The sequence below is a fragment of the Ranitomeya imitator genome, chromosome 6 (genome assembly GCF_032444005.1).
Source record: "Ranitomeya imitator isolate aRanImi1 chromosome 6, aRanImi1.pri, whole genome shotgun sequence".
NCBI lineage: Eukaryota > Metazoa > Chordata > Amphibia > Anura > Dendrobatidae > Ranitomeya > Ranitomeya imitator.
In genome coordinates this window covers 258,453,138-258,475,819 of record NC_091287.1, presented here as the reverse complement: position 1 = coordinate 258,475,819, position 22,682 = coordinate 258,453,138, and the positions used below count along the sequence as shown (strand labels likewise).

At 41.8% G+C, this 22,682-nt stretch overlaps 1 protein-coding gene across 1 annotated transcript in view; it reads left to right on the top strand.

Moving 5' to 3' along the window:
• Positions 1 to 8,077, top strand: part of FBXL7 (F-box and leucine rich repeat protein 7) — a 403,018-nt gene extending 394,941 nt beyond the window's left edge. The window contains exon 4 of the mRNA XM_069730596.1: positions 682 to 8,077. Coding sequence (XP_069586697.1) covers positions 682 to 1,418 — 737 coding nt within the window. The 3' untranslated portion in view covers positions 1,419 to 8,077. The remainder of the gene's footprint in view (positions 1 to 681) is intronic.
• Positions 8,078 to 22,682: the final 14,605 nt, after the last annotated feature.

Genomic DNA, 22,682 nt, shown 5'->3' with positions numbered 1-22,682 from the left:
ATCATGTGCACAAAAATTGCGGAGTGCATTCTAAATGATGGGATGCATAATGTATGCATTATTTGTGCGTTTTTTTTTGGTGAAAAAACATGAAAAAAATGCAACGTGTGCACACAGCCTTAATGATAATATTGAGTTATGTAATAAATTGCTTGTGGGACATCTATTGTACATTGTATGGCATGAGAGATGGTGCGGGCACAGGAGAGGGAACCACACCATCCGCAGAAGGTGACATCTATATACTATAGGTGACACTGTACAGAAGCAGATATTTCATGTCTTGGCTTAAAAAAGAATGTGTACCTCTGCTTATGGGGAGGAGAGAGGAGCAGAAGAAGGAATCAGTCACAGGAAGATAAATAAAGATTGTGCTGAGCTTTTTAACAAATCTTTTACCTCACCTCGAAGCTGGATTCACATGGATGCTGCTCAGTACTGATATCTATATATATATATATATTGTCATCCATGCTGCTGCTGCTTCTGCGTGTGTACAAAAAGACAATGAAGATCAGACATCCATCTTTTACGCTCTATTGTATATGATGCTGACTCCTATAACTTGCCTAATTTTGGTCTTACTACATAAAGGATTTATGAATCTATTATTTTTGCTCTATGCATTAATTTGTACGTGTTAAGTAATACAGTAATAATATATGTTTGTGTTTTTTGCAGGTTGCTCTAAAGTAACTTGTATCAGCTTGACGCGTGAAGCTTCCATAAAGCTGTCTCCAATGCATGGTAAACAGATATCCATCCGTTATTTGGACATGACGGACTGTTTTGTGCTGGAAGACGAGGGACTCCACACAATCGCAGCTCACTGCACTCAGCTCACTCACCTCTACTTGCGTCGCTGCATCCGTATCACTGATGAAGGTCTGCGATATATTATGATATATTGTACATCCATCAAAGAATTAAGCGTGAGCGACTGTCGCTTTGTGAGTGACTTTGGCATGCGAGAAATTGCCAAACTGGAGTCTCGTCTGCGGTACCTAAGCATAGCCCACTGTGGGAGGATCACAGATGTGGGCATCCGTTACCTTGCCAAGTACTGCAGCAAGCTCCGGTACCTCAATGCTCGAGGTTGTGAAGGCATCACAGATCACGGAGTGGAGTACCTAGCAAAAAATTGCACAAAACTGAAATCTTTGGATATCGGCAAATGCCCGTTGGTTTCAGACATTGGTTTGGAGTTTTTAGCCCTGAACTGCTTTAACCTAAAGCGCCTGAGCCTGAAGTCTTGTGAGAGCATCACGGGTCAGGGCCTACAGATCGTTGCTGCCAATTGCTTTGACCTGCAGATGCTAAATGTCCAGGACTGTGAAGTGTCAGTGGATGCTCTTCGCTTTGTCAAACGCCACTGTAAAAGATGCATCATTGAACACACGAATCCTGCATTCTTCTGAGAAGTCATCGAAAATCTTATTTCCAGTATTAAAGCCACATAACAAGAGAAGAACTCGCACAGTCATCACATTTTCTGCTTGAGGGTCTGTTTTTTATGTCATAATAGACATGATCTGGTCTCTTTTGTCATAACTTTCACCTGTCCTGCAGATATTGAGGTGTTGATGTATTATGAGATGGTCACCTTCCATGGTGACCATGTATTACAGAACACAACCAGAACGGAGGAACATGTGTCACTCAATAATGTTATATAGTAAAGACCCTATACAATGTTTCTTCATAACTTTCATTGCTAAAGCGATAAAATACGCACATACTGGGTCGGCTTCACCCCCTGACATTCACTATCTGAGTGTGGACCATGATGTCTGGAGCAGTAGCTGGTCTCCTGACCTGAGCTGTTGAGGTTGGGTCAAGAGACCATCACCAGATCCAGACAATATGGTCCAACAGTGAATGTCAGATGGGTAAAACCCCCTTAAGAGTGTTTGTTCAGCACTTTCATCCTAGAACTTTCATTAGGTGTTACGATAATACATATCCTTCGCACATTCCGACATATACTGTACGTCCAACAGACTATGCTGAAAGAGCGTCCTGTTGGCATATGTTTGGCCAGTATACGAAGGTACACCATTGCCTGAATTCTAAAAATCACCGTTGGCTGAGCCCTAAAATCATATACTATATATAAGTCAAAAGCAGATAAGGCGGTATTGTAAATGAGAAGTCCTGCACCTTAGTCGTGCCTTACTGCTTGCTTATGAGCATGCTCACACCTCGCGTTTTTTGTGTATGAACAAAATGCCACATTTTACAGTAGCAGCAAAGTAAATGAGATTTCTAAAACCTCATTCTCTTAGTGATTGTTTATGCTGCTCATTTTTTTTTAAAACCGCAGCAGGTGAAATATTTTAGCATTTTTGCTGCGTTTTTTTTCACCCATTTAAATGCATGCACACCAAACTCATCGAAAATGTCTAAAAAATGCATAAAAATCATGTATAATATACAAGTGTGTTTTCTGCCAACGCTTCAGTACAGAAAAAATGCTGCAAAAAAGCATTGTGTAAACTTACCCAATAGAAAGTTTCTCCACTGCCCCATCTTAGTCCTGCTCACAAAGCTGCAGTTTGTGACAGTGTATAAGTGTGAGGCTAGGGCCTCACAATCATATGATCTTCATCCGAGAAAAACGGTCTGATTGTGCTTAGCACACTCTGATCAGAATTTTTTGGAGAATAAAAGAAGAAATTGTCAATTTGCTCTATTCAGTCTATCCGTGAAAATCGGACTGCACTACGATGGCATCTGAGTGCAGCCCAATGTTTTCCACAGACCCATAAACATGATTAGGCGAGTGCCATCCAATCGGAGGCAAATGGTTCATTCTACAATATTTTTCCTCGGACCAGTCGGACATGTGCAAAGCCTCATTGAATAACATGGGGATGAGTGCTGTCCATCAAAATAACGGATAACACTCGTCAGATTTTTATGGTCGTGTGCACGATCCCTAAGGCTCTCTTTGTATTAGGGTGCTGCAGTGTACACTATTTGGGGTGCCAGAATTGGTCAGGACAGGTTTTTAACCTTTTGAATGTCAGTTAATGCCAGCAACTAAAGATCCTATAATGTAAGTAATGATGAATCTTACTTTATCAGTAACTCCTATAGTTTTTCTCATACAATGATTATTCCATATTCACAGCTAGCCAGAGAATCCCTTTAATTTTTGATGCGTCCAGTCAATGAAGAGAAAAGCAAAATCTCCATCTGTCAATCTGATAGAAAAAATAAGCATTCCTGATTCCCAACATGGCCGTCAGATTTTAAAATCCATTTAGTGAAACGCGTTTCATTATTTCACTCTTTCATGGTACACATTCAAGACCATAAAGAAACAAAGTTTTAGATTTAAAAAAACATTAATGGATGATGCCACAGCTACATATATGCTACGCCATGTTCAGACGACAAATGAAAGATTTGTTGAGCACTGGAGGGCATTTATTAGGGGCAGAGCTCAGGTAGGGGATGTAGTTTTTCCTTTTTAGTATATATACACATAATATGACTACATCGCCTACAGCCACTAGTCGTGTCCACAATCTCCTATGCGTAGACAGAGGATACATACAATATCAGTGATATTCACAAGACACGTTCAGTTTTCTTCCTGTTCTTTATTTTCGATTTTTGACAAATTGTAATGTATTGGATACAGTTCTCTGGGGTTTTGTAATGAGCTACTGCCCAGATTCCCATCCTCTACTCCAGCATGCTGCAGTGGGTGCAGAAATGCCGCTCTGTGCTAATTAGGGAGGCAATCAGTCACTCTGCCGTGTCTGTCACTTAACTTTTCTATGTCCTCTTCTATTCCCTTAAACTAAACATAATATTTTCAGTTGTTATGAATCCAAATGGGAAAATATTCTCCAGACCAGTGGAATAAATATGCCCTTAATATATAAACCCACTTCTGCTGACATTTTCTGCCTGTTATTTAACATTCTGCCTCCCAAACCCCTAACGACGCTGGTTCTGGGAACCTACAAACTAGTGGGAACATATATTTCCGATCATTTATAGCATTAGAATCGCAAAAAAAATCAAATGTATTTATTTTTTATTGTCAAGTCCAGCGTACATTTGTGGCACTAACATCCCTCGCCTGCGCTGTACATTCCATGGCAGGACCATGATGTGGGTGCTGAGCCTAAGTGACCTATGAAATCTTAGGTATGAGCCGCCACTCATACACAATGTTGTCACTTATTTTTAGAGAGGACCTTTCACTGAATTGTTTAAAGGGAACCTGTCACTAGGTTTTCCCCATATAAAGTATGGCCAGCACCTGTAAGTATACATACATGATATATATCATATATAAATCATATATACATATATCATATACAGCATTCTAGAATGTGGTATATATGTCCCCTATTCGCTCTGCAGGGCAAAAAAATAGCTTTCATTATACTTATCTATGGCGTGGTCCAGTCCCATGGGCGTCTCTGGTCTTATCTGGCGCCTCCTTTCTTCTTGTGATCGCTACCCTCCTTTCCAGCTTCGTGTGGATGACGCATGCTATGTCACCTACACAATGTCCTCTCTCGCAATCCTGTGTGCTCTACTCTCTACTCTAAAGTGTCTAGCGCTCTTTGGCCTTTCCCTGCGTATGCTCATTACAGTAGTTCGCTCTGCTCTCGACAGGGCGGAGAAGTACGCCTGCGCAGGAGCACAATGGAGGTCACTGTGTGGCTGATGTAGGACGCGTCATCCACATGAAGCAGAGAAGAAGGACGTGAAGCAGGGAAGAAGGCGACTGTGAGAGGAGAGGAAGCACTGGATCAAGACCAGAGATGCCCATCAGACCAGAATGCTGTACACGAGGGCTTACGGGTTCTGGCCATACTTTGTATGGGGAAAACGTGGTATCAGGTTCCCTTTCATTTAACCTGAGATCCTCCTCCTCCACTGACTCTGGAACAACCTTTCCTTTTCTTCTGTGCCTTTCCATTCCAAAGTTATAGCTTCCCAGTTATAGAGATGCAATTTTTCCCTTCAACCAACTGGGCATATACCACAAAACCTATCTCTGACCATTTGCTTTTTCTCTGTTTATGCGCTCCAATCAAAACATGGCCGCACGTGGAACACACCCAGTTGGGTGAAGGGAAAATTTACACCATTAATACCACCAGGGGTAATAACCTTTGAACTGAAGGGCACAAAAGAAAAAGAAAAACTGTTCCAGAATCAATGGGGCCGCACCAATAGGAGGAGCTACTCAGTTTATATAAAAAAAAATCCATGAAAAGGTTCCCTTTATGTACCCTACACGGTATTCCAGTGGATTAGTAGGCAGACGCCATCTGACAGACTCTATTGTGTGGTGTCAATGCTCTTTTATGAATGTCATAGCAGTAACCTCTCCTTGTCTTCTCACTAGGCAGAGAGTATAGGCCACATTAAATATACTCATAAACCTCTGTTCAAACCACATTTTGGGGACTTACTTTCATCATCAACATATATAGGGCGCAAGAAAATTGACGTCCTAGACATATCTGCCATTGACTTGGGAAACCCTTATATTAAAATCATAGTCAGCTATGATATCAGTACAACATGGACCACCATATACTGGCCAAATGTATGCCAAAATACTTTTTAATGTTTGGCTAATAAATAGGCATGCCTGTGTGTAACCAAGGAGGTTCTTCTGGCACTAACACAATAAAAGAAATAAATGATTATGTTTTTAAAAAAAGGTTTACAAGCTGAAATACTCAGATTATTAGACAGATTTTACGTAGCGCAATTAGTGGGAATCTTGTAGTCCGCTGATGATGAACACGTCTCAGAAGACTTGTGAAATAATCAGCTTCATCCAATCTAATTGATACATTTTCCAACTTTCCAATATAAAGCGGATACCATGTATTAATATTGTAGTAGGATGGATGTATTCACTAGTCAACGGAGATAAAATGGTGCAAGTGGCATAGTCAATTTTGTGCAATTTTATAGCCCTATAAGAAATATTTATTTTGTGGTTCCATACTAAAAGAATGAGAAATGTGAATAACACCTTTGCATATTTTCCCACGGTTGAATCCCAAATCATGAGACATTTAAGCCTTTCCTCATTTTTCCAGAGGACACTTGCAAAATGGTCACAAATTTACATAAATCTTCTAAATCACAATTCTAAAATAATTTGGTAAAATTACACAAGGACCAAAGGGAAAAATGCTGGCACTACCACCACACCCAGTTACGAGAAAAACAAAGGATCAAATAAAATATATCCAGATTATAATAACCATGTCTTGCGGTGCTCAGCTTAACACTTGTAGCAAGATCGTGAAAATTTAGAGGAGAGCAAGGGAAGCGGCACTCACCACCAGTAATGTCAGCAACATGCACTTTATGTCAGTTACAGGGTTGCAGACAGAGACATTAGTGAATTGTGCAACATCTATTGTGTGAGCTGGATGAAGCGTGTACTCACAAAAAACAACTCTTGCTCATTTCACTATTGTCTCTGCCTGCAACTATGTGTCTGAAATAAAGTGCTACATTTTTACTGAAATTTCTGGTGGTGAGTGCCACTTTTCTTACTCTCCTCTGAATTTTCATGATTTGGTAAAATTGCTCTAACCTCTCATCATATTCTTCTTCTGTATGTTTATTAAGAGACCAAAAAACATCTCTCCAACTCCTGCTCTTATTTCAACGCCCCATTATCACCGATAATTGATTTTTGCATTTTATCCATATGGCACATTAGAATACATTCTGGAAAGTCATTGCTATGAAGATACAACCAGCGTCAGGTCAGTGAGGTCAGTCATCTCCATGTATGATCCACTGCTGTGCCAAATTCCAAGTGCCTTAAGTAGATTCAATGAATCTTTAAATCATCCTCAAATATGTGAGGATGGCGCTCACATGGAAAGGAAAATGTTTTATAGATGTACAGTCTTATTATATAGTCATCATAGACAGTGTTAATCTACTTATTTCTATCCATATGATGAGTAATTTACATGAACTCCGTGCCAAATAACTCATTATTGTGTTTATCGTCCAGGGTACAGACTATGCAATAACAGTCTGATAGAAGTGAGTCCCAAATTGAAATACTATAATTTTACGACTTTTTAAAGCAATTTACTCCAGAATTCTGGCAAAATTGTTTTAATGGACGGGGCCTATATATGTCATTTATTTTGGAGTTGAATGTGGCTGTTGATATTTCTATTTTTTTTCCAATTATCACTGTCTAGTTAGCCATTTACATCTTTCTTGCGTAATACACAGAAGAGAAAATAAAGAAAAAATATAGGCCTTAGAGAAAAATACAATGCTTGCAACAACCAATCAAAGCTTAGATTTCATTTCATAAACCTCTCTGGGTAAAACAAAAACTGTGCTCTAATAGGTTCCTACAAGCAATGCGTTTTTCTGTTAGGCTTGCAGGTGATAGAGTCAGGGTTTGTTCACACACAGCGTTGCTGATCCAGTAAAACACAGCTTTTAACTGCATAAAAAAAGTTCAAAAGTGTAACATGAGAACATAGCCTTACAGTCCTGTAAGTTTTCAGTGGCTGATATAATAAGTCTAGGACTGGTCACCTATTAATGATTGGTGCTATACTGTGTATGTTCTGTTCATATGTAAAAGTAAAAAAATCTGACATTCACAAATGATGTGTACAAGCTATTCTCTTCCTAGCACGACTTCGGCAATAGAATAGTTTTACTAGCTCGGGATAAATGACACAATGGTAAGTCACAATGATAATTATATAAAGATGTACATAGAGGAAACCTGGTTATTTCACATTGCATATAGAAAATTCAAATGTAAAAAGTATTTAATTTTTCATCCTCTAGTTATGTTAATGTTCCAATATCCTGTCTTGACTATCCATCATGTTTAGCTGTTCTATTGTTTTAATGATATGTGATGTTCTTATGAAACTGCACAAATACATTTTAAATGCTTCATTTCAGCTTTTGTGGTTTATTTCCCTTCTCTCGGTTGTAGGAATTGCATGTATTGTTATGAACACAATATGGTAGTCAAATTCTGAATGAATCAGATGCCAGGCTATTAACAAAGGCATGATATGCTTACATAGAAATCACATTTTTATTTTTATCAAAAATAGTGCAAGTGAAAAGTGAAAATAAGGAACTTTGTTAGATATCTTATTAGCCTTATCAGTCACTTTTTGTCTCCTGCCCTTATTGTTCACTCTCAAAAACTGCTTAAGTCTTTTATAGGGTTTCTACTTAACCCTGCTGTTCTGTTGGTCAAAAATGACCGACTTTGAACTTCAATATTCTTTAAAATATTCAAGATGCGGCTCTGAAACCCGTGGCCGACCGACCCATCCTCATTTAAGTCAATCAACCACAAGTTTCAGAACCGCATCTTGAACACCCCAAAAAATACCAAAGTTCAAAATAGGTCTCCCCAGACCGAACAGAACAGCAGGGTTAAGGTACCGTCACACTAAGCGACGCTGCAGCGATCCAGACAACGATCCGGATCGCTGCAGCGTCGCTGTTTGGTCGCTGGAGAGCTGTCACACGATGTTTACCCTGGTTACCAGCGTTAAAGTAAAAAAACAAACACTTCATACTTACCTTCCGCTGTCTGTCCCTCGGCGCTCTGCTTCTCTGCCTTGTGTAAGCACAGCGGCCGGAAACCAGAGCGGTGACGTCACCGAGGGACAGACAGCGGAAGGTAAGTATGAAGTGTTTGCTTTTTTTTACTTTAACGCTGGTAACCAGGGTAAACATCGGGTTACTAAGCGCGGCCCTGCGCTTAGTAACCCGATGTTTACCCTGGTTACCAGTGAAGACATTGCTGAATCGGCGTCACACACACCGATTCAGCGATGTCAGCAGGAAGTCCAGCGACGAAATAAAGTGCTGGACTTTCTGCAGCGACAAACGACATCACAGCAGGATCCTGATCGCTGCTGTGTGTTAAACTGAACGATATCGCTAGCCAGGACGCTGCAACGTCATGGATCACTAGCGATATCGTTCAGTGTGAAGGAACCTTTACTCAGCTGCGGTTGGGTTAGGCACGGGAAGCGGTTTTCAGTAAAAAGGTCCAGGCTGATTTATTAAAACTTCATAAATCGCTCAGCATAACCAAACAAAAAGACAGCCTTTTCCGATACAAAGTGAAAACAGAAAGTATATAGTCCATACGGTAGTGCAGGCTCAACCACTCAGGTTAGTCCAACTCCTGACTCCTTTAGCAAACACAAGCAACATTGGAGGTCTACACACCTCCAGACACTGAATGAGACAACTGGTCTCCTTTTTATCTGCCATACCACGCCCCCTGGGTGGGGATATGTGAGCAGCCATTCCCATACATCTCTTTTATGCCCTATTAACACTCTCAGCAAAATATGTTCTGGAGCCTGCTTTCCCGGGCTTACTCTTCATGGAGGTTACCATCTTACATGCTCTATAAATCTGTCTTTAGTTAGGTATCAAAGTACACCAGTACACAAGTATGGCCTTTCCTCAGTTCAAAATGTAATTAAGAAATTAAAGTTAACAGGAACAGTGGAGGTCAAGATAAGGTCTGGAAGACCAATGAACTTTTCAGTTGGAGCTGCTTGTAAATTTGCTAGAGAGGCAAATCAGAAGCCCTGCTTGACTACAAAAGACCTTCAGAAAGATTTAGCAGACTTTGGAGTTGTGGTACATTGTTCTACTATTCAGAGACACCTGCACAAATATGGCCTTCATGGAAGAGTCGTCAGAAGAAAACCTCTCTTGTGACCATAAAATACAGCTTCAGATGTAGGCAAAAGAAAATCTAAACAAGCCTAAAGCAGTTTGAAAACAAGTCCTGTGGACCGATGAGGTTAAAACAGAACTCTTTGGCCACAATGATCAAAGGTATGTGTGGAGAGAAAAGGGCACAGAATTTCAGGAAAAGAACATCTCGCCAATCAATAATCATGGGGGTGGATCAATTATGCTTTGGGGTTGTGTTGAAGCCAATGACATTGTGGAATTTTTCACAGGTAGAGGGAAGAATCAATTTAATGAAATCTCAACAAATTCTTGATGCAAATATAACACCGTCTGTAAAAAAGCTGAAGTTGAAAAGAGGATGGCTCCTACAAATGGATAATGGTCTTAAACACATGTCAAAATCCACAATAGACTACCACAAGCTTATAGCTTTATAATGGCCCTCAAAGTCCCCTGATTTGAACATCCCTAAAAATCTGTGGCTAGACCTCAAAATAGCTGTGCATTTAATAGGACCTAGGAATCTCACAGAACTGGAAGAATATTCCAAGAAAGAACGAATGAAAATCCCTCAAATGAGAATGAAAGACTCTGGCTACAAAAAGCGTTTACAAGCTGCGATACTTGCAAAAAGGGGTTCTACTAGATACTAACCATGCAGGGTGTCCAAACTTTTGCATCAACCCATTTTCCTTTCTGTAGTTTTTAAAATGTAAAAAATTACAATATTATTTGTTTTGCCTAAAATACAAAGTAAATATGTCATCTTTAACTTTAGCCCTTTTAAAGATCATTTCATCTTCAACTTGCTTATCTGTTCATAACAGTAATTTTGACCAAACTTTTACATGCCACTGTATCGTGCTGTTTGGGGGTAAAGAAGTACATCATACTGGCCGTATGGTGTGGCGGGCTGTGGTGACCATATTGTGTGTTGTATTGTTCAAACCATACTGTGTGGTGGGCTGTTGTGACCATCATACTGTATGAGGGGCTGAGAGGGCCATCATACTGTATAGAGGCTGTGGGGCATTATAATATGTGGAGAGGTTATGGGGGGTCACTATACTGGGTTGGTGGAGGAATGTGGAGACATCATACTGTGTTGGGTGTGCTGAGGGGTCATCATACTGTATGAGGTCATATTGGGGGACATGATACTCTATGTGAGTCATGTAAGAGGTATCGTACTGGGTGAGCACATTAATAGACTTCAAGAGGTCCAAAATAACTTTAAAAGTTCTATCTTATAAGTCTCCCACTCTACCTTTAAAACTTGGGAAGTATGCCCTTCTGTGAATGCATTTATGTGCCATGATAGGACTTTTGCTCTGGAGCCCCATGATTTGTATGTATGCACCTGCTTAGTGGCATTATTACCATAAAGACACACCTGAGATCTTTATTATAAGGTTTACACTGGGGAACCATTACCATCATAGTGGAAGTACAGGATGTATTATTACTATTATAAGAAAGCACAGGGGGTGTTTTTTAATATAAGGAGGTACATAGCCTTGATATTCTAATGGGCATGCAAGTCATAGGAAGCTGAATAAAAGGACACCTTGTTATCTGCAATCTGATGTCTTAAGGTACCGTCACACTCAGCAACTTTCCAACAATCACGACCAGCGATACGACCTGGCCGTGATCGTTGAAAAGTCCTTGTGTGGTCGCTGGAGAGCTGTCACACAGACAGCTCTCCAGCGACCAACGATGCCGAAGTACCCGGGTAACCAGGGTAAACATCGGGTTACTAAGCGCAGGGCCGCGCTTAGTAACCCGATGTTTACCCTGGTTACCATTGTAAATGTACAAAAAAAAACACTACATACTTACATTCCGGTGTCTGTCACGTCCCTCGCCGTCAGCTTCCCGCACTGACTGTGAGCGCCGGCCGGCCGTAAAGCAGAGCACAGCGGTGACGTCACCGCTGTGCTTTACGGCCGGCGCTCACAGTCACAGTCAGTGCAGAAACGCCTAGGACATAACATGTCGTCCAGTTCTGGGAAGGGGTTAAGATAATACTTATGGTTCCGGGATTTCTCAAAACTCATTAAGCATTGTTCAGAAACATCTGCAAGATTGTTCATAATTTCACAAATCTTTTGCTAAGAACAACAGAACATTGATAGAAACTAAAACAAATGTAATCCCAAATATCTGCAAAACTGCCAAACTTCATCCAAATCTAAGTTATTTTCCGAGCCACTGATAAACACATTTTAGCCTTGAATTCTCTCTGGAACGGAGCCTTGTCTAGTATAGCAGCCCTAGACAAAACAGAATTGTGATAATGCTTACTGTAAAGAAGACAATTTTAATAATATAACATATTTGGAGACTCCTTTCACGGGAAACACACATCTATTCCCCTTTATTCCACACTAGCATAGACCCCAGCTTATTAAGGATATTCCAATTCATCAATTTCTTTCTTTGTCTTGTATTCGTTGATGTTTGTGACAAATTCTGTAATATAGTACACATGGTTCATGAATTTTGCACAAAATGACAAAAATGTTCTTTAATTTTTCCTTTAACCTCTTTTGCAACAAAAATTCACGTATTTTACTAAAATGTAATACTAATAACATTTGTGTCAACAATTCAGTGATTGATAAAATCACTCCAAAGTGCGACTGAAGTAAATATGCAAAATATGTTGGGATTTTAAAAATAGTCGCAAGTTGATGAATCAGACGAAAACAACTGGAAACCAAAAATCCCACCCACAATGGTGAATATAAAAAAATAGCAAGCCAACTGATATAAAATAGACGTTAAAAAAAGGTGCAAATTGAAAAGAAGAATTAGGCTTAAATAAAAAAAATAGGCCAAAAAACTGATAAAAAAAAGGTCCAAATACAATCAGAAATTGGACCTTTTATTTTGCAAGTTTCTTTTCCATTGTTTGGCTCTCCCGCTTACATGCTTTTTACATTAAGCTGGAAACAAGGATTTGCATGTAAAAAACTGATACATACATGAGCATACAGTGGGTACGGAAAGTATTCAGACCCCTTTAAATTTTTCACTCTTTGTTTCTTTGCAGCCATTTGGTAAATTCAAAAAAGTTATTTTTTTTTCTCATTAATGTACACTCTGCATCCCATCTTGACTGAAAAAAACAGAAATGTAGTAATTTTTTCAAATTTATTAAAAAAGAAAAACTGAAATATCATATAGTCATAAGTATTCAGGCCCTTTGCTCAGTATTGAGTAGAAGCATCCTTTTGAGCTAGGCAGCCATGAGTCTTCTTGGGAATGATGCAACTAGTTTTTCACACCTGGATTTGGGGATCCTCTGCCATTCTTCCTTGCAGATCCTCTCCAGTTCCGTCAGGTTGGATGGTGAACGTTGGTGGACAGCCATTTTCAGGTCTCTCCAGAGATGCTCAATTGGGTTTAGGTCAGGGCTCTGGCTGGGCCAGTCAAGAATGGTCACAGAGTTGTTCTGAAGCCACTCCTTTGTTATTTTAGCTGTGTGCTTAGGGTCATTGTCTTGTTGGAAGGTAAACCTTCGGCCAAGTTTGAGGTCCAGAGCACTCTAGAAGAGGATTTCAAACAGTATATCTCTATACTTGGCTGCATTCTTGTCTCCTGCAATGGCAACCAGTCGTCCTGTCCCTGCAGCTGAAAAACACCCCCATAGCATGATGATGCCACCACCATGTTTCACTGTGGGGATTGTATTGGGCAGGTGATGAGCAGTGCCAGGTTTTCTCCACACTTACTACTTAGAATTATCACCAAAAAGGTCTATCTTCGTCTCATCAGACCAGAGAATCTTATTTATCATAGTCTGGGAGTCCTTCATAAGTTTTTTAGCAAACTCTATGTGGGCTTTCATATGTCTTGCACTGAGAGGCTTCCGATGGGCCACTCTGCCATAAAGGTCTGACTGGTGGAGGCAGTTCACATTAAAACAGCAGCTCTGGGAGGCTATTCTGACTTCATGCAAAGAAATATAAGCAGAAACTCTCCAAAAACTCACAAGTTCAATGGATGCAAGAATTGTGAAGGTGATATCAAAGAAGGGTTCCTATGTTAACATGTATCTTGGCCTGTTAGGATGTTTTGGAGTTAAATAGCTTTTATGTTCAGTGAATGTGACCTCCTAATGCTGCAAATTCCACAAATGAGCATTTTCAGTTCTTTAAAACATATCAAATGTTTAGAAATTCTACTGTGCCTAATAATTTGGAACAGTGCATTTTGAGGTTTTATTCATTTTGGAGATTATACTGTTATCATTGGGTGATTTCTTCAATAAAATTCGATGTATACGCTAATGGGTGATGACTTTTATTTATTAGACTGACTGTCATTTGCACCGACCATTTAGGAAAATCCAAGAAAAATTTCATTTGCATAATAATTTGGAATATGGTGTAATGTGAAAAAAAATGAACTTTTTTTAATTTACCAAATGGTTGCAATGAAACAAAGAGTGAAAAATTTAAAGGGGTCCGAATACTTTCCGTTCCCACTGTATGTGTTTCCAAACCCACTGTCTGAATCGAATTGGGGTGTCATGGGCCCACCAGTAACCAACTCCAAGGCTCCACATTTCACCAACTTGAAAATATGACATTATCTACTGCCTTTGCCTGTACATAGTGATTCAAGTATATTGTGCCAAGTACTGCTCATATAAGAGAGTGTTGTCCCACTCTTGCACAGGGGCCCACCAGAGGATTCTCCTGTTCTCCAGTGGGCCAATCCATGTCTGTACTGTTTTATCTTCAGGAAAAGCCTACAGCCTGCACTGACCCCGCTGCCTCCTCACCAACACCGAAGCTGCTGCAACCCTCAACCTATTGTCTCCTTCCCCACCATCCTGTAGAATGTAAGCCCGCAAGGGCAGGGTCGTCACCCCTCTGTATCAGTCCGTCACTGTTAGTTTGCTTACTGTAAGTGATATCTGTAACTTGTATGTAACCCATTCTCATGTACAGCACCATGGAATCAATGGTGCTATGTAAATAAAAATAATAATCTGCAATATGGTTTTCTGTATGTTTCTTTGTTTTTCCAAATGCCACACTACAGCTATACCACAAGCATCAACTAGCTAAACATTTCAGCCACAAATAAATTGCTTTTTTGTTTTATTTTCTTACCTGGCTTACTACATTTCTTTAAAATGCAGTGTGTGGAGAAATAGGAACTTTCTGCTATGTTCCAACATCAAAAGGCCTGGATTGATGTAAATTATCAAGTTACTTATGGAATAACCACTTAAATTGGTTTCTCAGGCTCCAGGCAAATTTCAGTATGGACACCATGTGAATGCAGATCGTGACAGTGTGCCATCCGCGCACTATCACAATTTCTCTGTGTTCCCAGAGTGAGCGGTCACGTAATCTCCAGTCACTTGCACTGTGGTCAGAATTTTTAGGCAGGAGAGTATTTTGACTATATCATAAATTTTATACATGTATCACAGCTCAAAGATGTGAAGATTTACCTATCCGTTCAGCAGCTGTGTATATGTATGCACCATGTAATGTATTCAGGAATTTACCAACCACTTCTGCTACCCATTTAGATTGTAAGTTGATTATTTCCTTTGCTTCCAAATATGTCTCTTGAAGATATTTTTTCTCTGGCTTGTAATATCTCTTACATTTCAAGTGTCTATATTAATAATTTATCTTTTAGTCTAGATGCCCACCCTCTCAAACCCACAATATAATAGGGAATAAAAGTTTTGAGACTGACACAATTTTTGACCTTTGAAAAGTTCTGATACACCACAGGGTGAAGCGGTGAAATATTGGTAGCACTATGAACTGAACAATAAAACTGTTACGATTTATTCCGTAAGGCGAACTCCCTCTCTCTCTTCAGAATTTTTTTTCCTTTAAATTCCGGCAGCAGCCGCTTCGACGGATCCATCAAAAAATCGGATCCAGTGCATCAGTTTTTTTACAATCGGCACAGGATCCGTCTTTTCAACACTTTGACGGATTGTGACTGATTCTAAAAAACTGATGTGTGAAAAAGGCCTTATCCAGAATCAACTAGTGCAAATCTGGGGAGAATATCTGCATAAAAACGTATTTCACGTGACTGCTTTACGAGTAACGATGTGTGTATGAGCTTTCCCTGCATAAGCAATCCAGTATTATAGTAATAAGTGATGTTTGCAAAGCTTGATTTGTGTGTTACCAACATATGTCATAAGTGACTCGGTGCCCTATGTTTGAATGCTGTGTGTGCTGCAGGTATACACTGTATATGTGAGCTATGTGCATGCTGTATGCATATGCTACGTGATCGGTATGCGTGCTATGTGCGTATGCTGCGCTATGTGCGTATGCTACGTGAACCGTATGTCTCCTCTATGCGTATGGTATGTGATTGGTATGAGTGCTGTGTGTGTATGCTATGTGATCTGTATGTGTGCTGTGTGCGTATGCTATGTGATCGGTATGCGTCCTGTATGCGCATGCTGTGATCAGTATGCATGCCGTGTGCGTATGCTATGTAATCGGTATGCGTGCTATGTGCGCATGCTATGTGAACGGTATATGTCCTGTATGTATATGCTATGTGAACCGTATGTGTCCTGTATGTGTATGCTTTGTGATCAGTATGCGTGCTGTGTGCGCATGCTATGTGAGCGGTATATGTCCTGTATGCATATGCTATGTGAACCGTATGTGTCCTGTATGTGTATGCTTTGTGATCAGTATGCGTGCTGTGTGCGTATGCTATGTGATCGGTATGCATGCTTTGTGCGTATGCTATGTGATCGGTATGTGTGCTGTATGCATGTGATATGGGAGCAGTATACATGCTGTTAGTGTATACTATGAGCAGTGTGTGTGCTGCTGTATCCATATAATATGTGAGCGGTGTGAGTGCTGCTATAATATGTAACGAATGGAAATGGAGGCACAGATGTAGAAGTTCACATTAGTATTTATTAAGGTTTGATGTGGAACCACTAGACCACAGTCCGAGGGCTCCGAAGGGGGCGTTACTGCGCGAGCCCCAGACACCTGTAGTAAGTCCCCTTGAACAGGGACAGAATGGAATGCCTGGAGGACACGGGTGCTACCTTCAGTTAGACCCTGTACTCGTGGCGGTTGTCCCAGCGGAACAGACGGATCAGCAAGGTTAGCGGGTATTGCAGAGTTGACTGGAGGATACCGGGTGTAGAAGCCGGCGGCTAGAGTCCTGGCGTGGTCCGGAAGTGAGGCTGTACCAGACGGGTCCAGTGTAGATACTGCAGATGCAGTCCAGAATAGCCAGTTAACTGGTAGCAGAAGATCTGTGGAGACAGACAGAATAAGCGGAGTTCCTTGCAGATACTTCAGAAACAGAAGCGCAAGATAACAGGAACCGGAAGTTAGCAACAGTAGATACTTGCTGCTCCGGCACCCACCCTATGGTGGAAGGGCTAGAAATAATAGACAAACACACGCCATTGGTTAGAGGCAACATTTGGAAAATGCACACTGTCTCTTTAAAAGACCGGGAGCGAGCGCGCGTGCGGCCTGAGAACCCTGCCCGGGAACCTGATGGCCACACGCCAGGAAGCAGGAGAGGAAGGAGGGGTGAGGGCTGCATCCAGACAGCATGAAGCCAGTACAGAGCGAGAGTCCCGACAGAGACCCCCTGGAGGTACAGTAAACAGACCTGGTGTAACATTATCCCCCTCTTTACGCCCCCTCTTTTTCAAGCCTGCATAGAATTTTTTCAGAAGAGGAGCAAAGATATTCTCTCTAGGTTCCCATGACCTCTCCTCCGGACCGAAGCCCCTACAATCCACCAAAAAATAGCTTTTACCCCTTATCCTTTTAGTGGCCAAGATATTCTCTACCTCAAAAACATCCTCCTCACTGACGGGATCCGGAGTGGAACCAGGATCTTTAAAAAATGAACTCAAACGTACGGGTTTGAGGAGGGAAACATGAAAAGAATTAAGCACACGTAAGGAAGCCGGCAGTTTCAATTTGTACGAGACTGCGTTAATCTGTTTCAGGACTTCAAAAGGACCGATGAAGCAGGGACCCAGTTTGTAAGAGGGCATCTTCAGGCGGAAATATATTTGGAGGAGAGCCATACCTTATCCACTGGCCGGAAGGAAGGAGCCTCCAGACGTCTTTTGTCCGCATGCTTCTTCATACGTAGTGAAGCTCTCTCTAAGGCAACCTTGGTGTCGCTTCATACTTTCGAGAATTCCTCCGTAAAGGTATCAGATGCAGGAACGCCAGAAGACCCAGAGATGGGAAGCGGAATCCTAGGTTGGAGCCCAAACACAATCTGAAAGGGCGATTTACCAGAAGACTCACTTACTTGATTGTTGTACGAGAATTCTGCCCAAGGCAGCAACTTGATCCAGTCATCATGATGTACTTTGATGAAGTGATGCAAGAATCCTGTCAGAATTTGATTGGTCCTCTCTACTTGCCCATTGGATTGAGGGTGATATGCGGAAGAGAAGTCCAGCTCCAATTGTACAGACTTAAAAAGCGCTCTCCAGAATTTGGAGGTGAATTGGACACCCCTGTCGGATACGATATGGAGAGGAAACCCGTGAAGACGGAAGATATGTTGAATGAAATGATCAGCGAGCTCAGAAGCAGATGGAAGACCACGAAATGGAACAAAATGTGCCATCTTCGAAAAACGATCCACCACAACCCAGATGACTGAACATCCAGAGGAGATGGGAAGATCAGTAATGAAGTCCATTGCGATGTGCTGCCAGGGTACTGAAGGAACAAACAGAGGTAATAACCGCCCAGAGGGCAAACGCTTATCAGTCTTGTTGCGAGCACACGAAGGACAGGCAGCAACATACTCCTGAACATCTTTACCCATGGTAGGCCACCAGTAGTAACGGGAGATGAGTTACTGAGTCTTCCTTTGTCCGGCATGAACGGCCAATTTAGAAGAATGACCTCACTGAAGAACTCGTTTACAATCTGAGGTATGTATCTACCTCAGGTTCTACCTGGAGGGAGTCGAGCAAGATTAACTGCAGCCACCGATACTAATCTGGATGGTTCAATGATGTGGTGCGGTTCTTCCACAAAATCGGGAGGCAAAAACACTCTGGAGAGTGCATCGGCTTTAATGTTCTTATCAGCTTGTCGGAAATGAAGAACAAAATTAAATCGAGCAAAAAACAAGGCCCACTGGGCTTTACGAGGATTCAGTCTCTGAGCAGATTGAAGATAAGCAAATTTCTTATGATCTGTGAAAATGATAACCTGATGAGCAGCATCCTCAAGAAGATGACGCCACTCCTGCAGAGCTAACTTGAAAGCCAATAATTCCTCTCTGAAACAGAAAAGACTTTTGAGAAAAATCCACAAGTGACCATCCGGCCGGACGACGACTTCTGGGTGAGAACTGTGCCAGCACCTATGGAGGAAGCGTCTACCTCAAGCAAACATTGTTTTTCTGAATCTGGTCGATGAAGTATGGGTGCGGAGGAGAAGGCCTGCTTTAAGGAAGTAAAAGCCTCCTCAGCCTCAGGTGTCCATCCCTTGGCATTCGCGCCTTTCTGGGTCAAAGCCGAAATGGGTGCTACTTGAGTGGAAAAATTTGGAATGAACAAGCGGTAATAGTTGGCAAACCCCAGGAACCGTTGTATTGCCTTCAAACCGCATGGACGAGGCCACTTTAGAATGGCAGACACCTTCTCAGGATCCATCTTTAAACCTGTAGACGAGACGATATAACCCAGGAAAGGCATAGAGGATTTTCAATTTTAGCATAAAGTCTGTTCTCCCTGAGTCTCTGTAAGACCATACGTACATGTCTCCGGTGGGAAGCTAAATCAGCAGAGAAGATCAGAATGTCGTCCAGTTAAACAACAACACAAGAATAAAGCAGATCTCTGAAAATGTCATTTACAAATTCCTGAAACACTGCTGATGCATTACTTAGCCCAAAAAGCATTACCAGGTATTCGTAGTGTCCATCCCGGGTGTTAAAGGCGGTCTTCCATTCGTCTCCCTTACGAATGCGTACCAGATTGTAAGCCCCCCTGAGATCCAGTTTGCTGAAAATTTTAGACCCCTACGATGATCAAACAATTCTGAAATTAATGGCAATGGATACCTATTCTTTACCGTAATCAGGTTCAGACCCCTGTAATCGATACAGGGTCGTAGAGATCCATCCTTTTTCTTCACGAAGAAGAATCCAGCTCCAGCAGGCGAGGAAGACTTCCGGATGAATCCTCTGTCCAGGTTCTCCTGAATGTATTCAGACATGGACTGAGTCTCTGCTTGAGAAAGAGGATAAATCCGTCCACGTGGAAGAGACGCTCCGGGAAGCAGATCAATGGGGCAATCATATGACCTGTGTGGAGGTAATCTCTCTGCCTCTTTTTTCCCGAAGACATCAGCGAAGGACCAGTAAGGAGATGGCAAATCCGGCAGGGTTTTAGGTTGTACTGGAGGAAGAGCAGGATGAACCGGAATGATATATCGATCAAAGCAAGAATCTCCCCAGCGCAGAATCTCTCCCGTCCTCCAATTTAGAACAGGTTCATGCATCCGAAACCAGGGTAGGCTTAGAAGCAAGGGGTGAGACAAATCTGGCAACACATAAAAACAGATTCTTTCACAATGGGTTAGACCTACCCGGAGTTCCAAAGGCACAGTCTGGAACCATATGGACTCCTACAGGGGTCTGCAATCCACAGATGTCACTTGCAACGGTTCCGATAAACGCTGGACTGGAATCTGATAACGATCCACAACCGCCTGCCGAATAAGGTTCCCCGCCGCACCAGAATCCAGGTGACAGAACTCCGAAAATCTTGTTTTGCCGATGCCACAGAGACTGTTATTTGCAAAGCTGGAGAGAGATGATCCTTACCTAGGGTAGCCTCTCCTACAGACCCTAAGCACTGGAGTTTCCCGGTCTCTTAGGACAGGAGTGGATATAATGCTTGGCACTGCCACAGTAAAAACAGCTCCCCTCCAGGCGACGCGCCTCCTGGCGACGGTTGACCAGATTTACACGATCCACCTCCATAGCTACAGGAGCGGGAGACAAAGTTGGAGAGTTCGCAGATTTAGAAGCACAAGCTACCTGGTGATTGGATTCTTTTTCACGTCTGATCTCGTTGGAGTGCTCCTGAAACCGTAGATCAACCCGAACTGCCAGGGAAATCAGGTCATCCAGAACCGTAGGCAAATCTCATCCCGCCAACTCATCCTTAACTCGTCCAGAGAGTCCCTGCCATAAGGTAGCCACGAAACCCTCATTGTTCCAGGAAAGTTCAGATGAAAGAGTACGGAACTGCACCGCATACTAAGCAACCGTAAGAGCCTCCTGTCGTAGTCGAAGCAGAGCAGAAGCTGTCGACGTAGTACGACCAGGTTCGTCAAAGGTCTTGCGAAATGCCTCTAGAAAAGACTGGAGATTAGTAACCAACGGATCCACCCTCTCCCACAGCGGATTCATCCAGGCGATCGCCTCTCCATCAAGATGGGACATGATGAAGCCAACTTTGGCCAAATCGGAAGCAAACCTATGCCCCAATAGTTCGAAGTGCAGTGTGCACTGATTTATGAACCCTCGACACAAAACGGGGTCGCCTCGGAAGCGGGTGGGAGCCGCTAAGCGAGAATCCTTACTTGCTGTGCAGTTCGATACCTGGACACAGGTGGCAGGAGCAGGTGCAATCAAAGAAGCCAGATTATCCAGGCGAGCAGATACATTGTACAGGAAAGGCATGATCTTATCCTGTTGCTCCTTCAGCTGGGAGATCTCCTGACGTAACTCCATGACTGTGATCTCTGGGATGTAGCGGGTTTCATGGCCGGAGCAACCTGTAACGAATGAAAACGGATGTTCCATTCGTATGTGGAAGAGACCTGTCATTCCAAGGGATCAGAGCAGGAAGAAGCCACAGGTGATCTTTGCACTTTATGTCTTTTTCACTATTAAATTTGTGCCTTTTTAATTAGCTTTACTTGGTTTCCTTTTTGGGATTTTTTGTTGTTTGTTTTTTTTTTGTTCGACAATATGGTTGTGGATTTCCTTATCCAGATGCTTTAACTTAATTCATCATTTGCGACATTTGAAAATGTTGCATATTGTTTCCACAATAGTACTCCAGCAGTTCGTGTAGCTTCAAAAAATCACAGACGCATCAAATTTCTAATATGGAGAAGGGGAAAAAGTGCCCGATTTTGTTGGTGGCTATTAAATTGTGTTATTTTCTGAAACGTTGCAGCATTTCAGAGTTAAACATATCCTGTACGGCTGAAATCTTGCAGTCATTGTATGATACATGTACGTTGCTGTGGACCAGGCTTCTGGGTCAGTTTACTGTAAATCATGACACAAATATAAGACGGAAGCATACATTATCATGTATAGCAACAGGAGACAGCAGTGCAGAGAAATGTAATGAAGGAGAACTGAAGGCCCTGCACAGAAAACTGTAGAAAAAGTGAAGAATTATGGTGGGCGGCCCGGGATCTCTTCCAGCTGGTGGAGGAAGGGTGCTTTGTATATCTCTTTTCTCCAGCTGGCACCCAACTCAAGGCCCTACCACCTATAGTATCACAGATGCCGCTGCTTTATGACATTGGGTGAGGAAGGAGAGCGGCTCCGTTTTCATCACTTGTCTATGATTTCTGATAAATTCCTTGCATTAATCACAAGTGAAATATCCTACTGTACGTATGAGAGCAAAGTCGTAAGTCAAAAATAATTACCAAGAGCAGAACAATACACAAGAAAAAGAACTTCATACAATCTTGGAGAACAAAAGAGGCCACAAGAAATCACTGGAACAAAGAACTGGCTGAAAATATTTGGATGCATCACCATCTACTGGCAGAAATGGCGAACTGAAGAGGGCTGAATTTGGGAACACAGGTTAGTGCAAGTGTGTATTCAGTTAGCACTTTAGTTATTAGCTAAAATGTATCCAGAAAAACAGGATTCGGGTATAA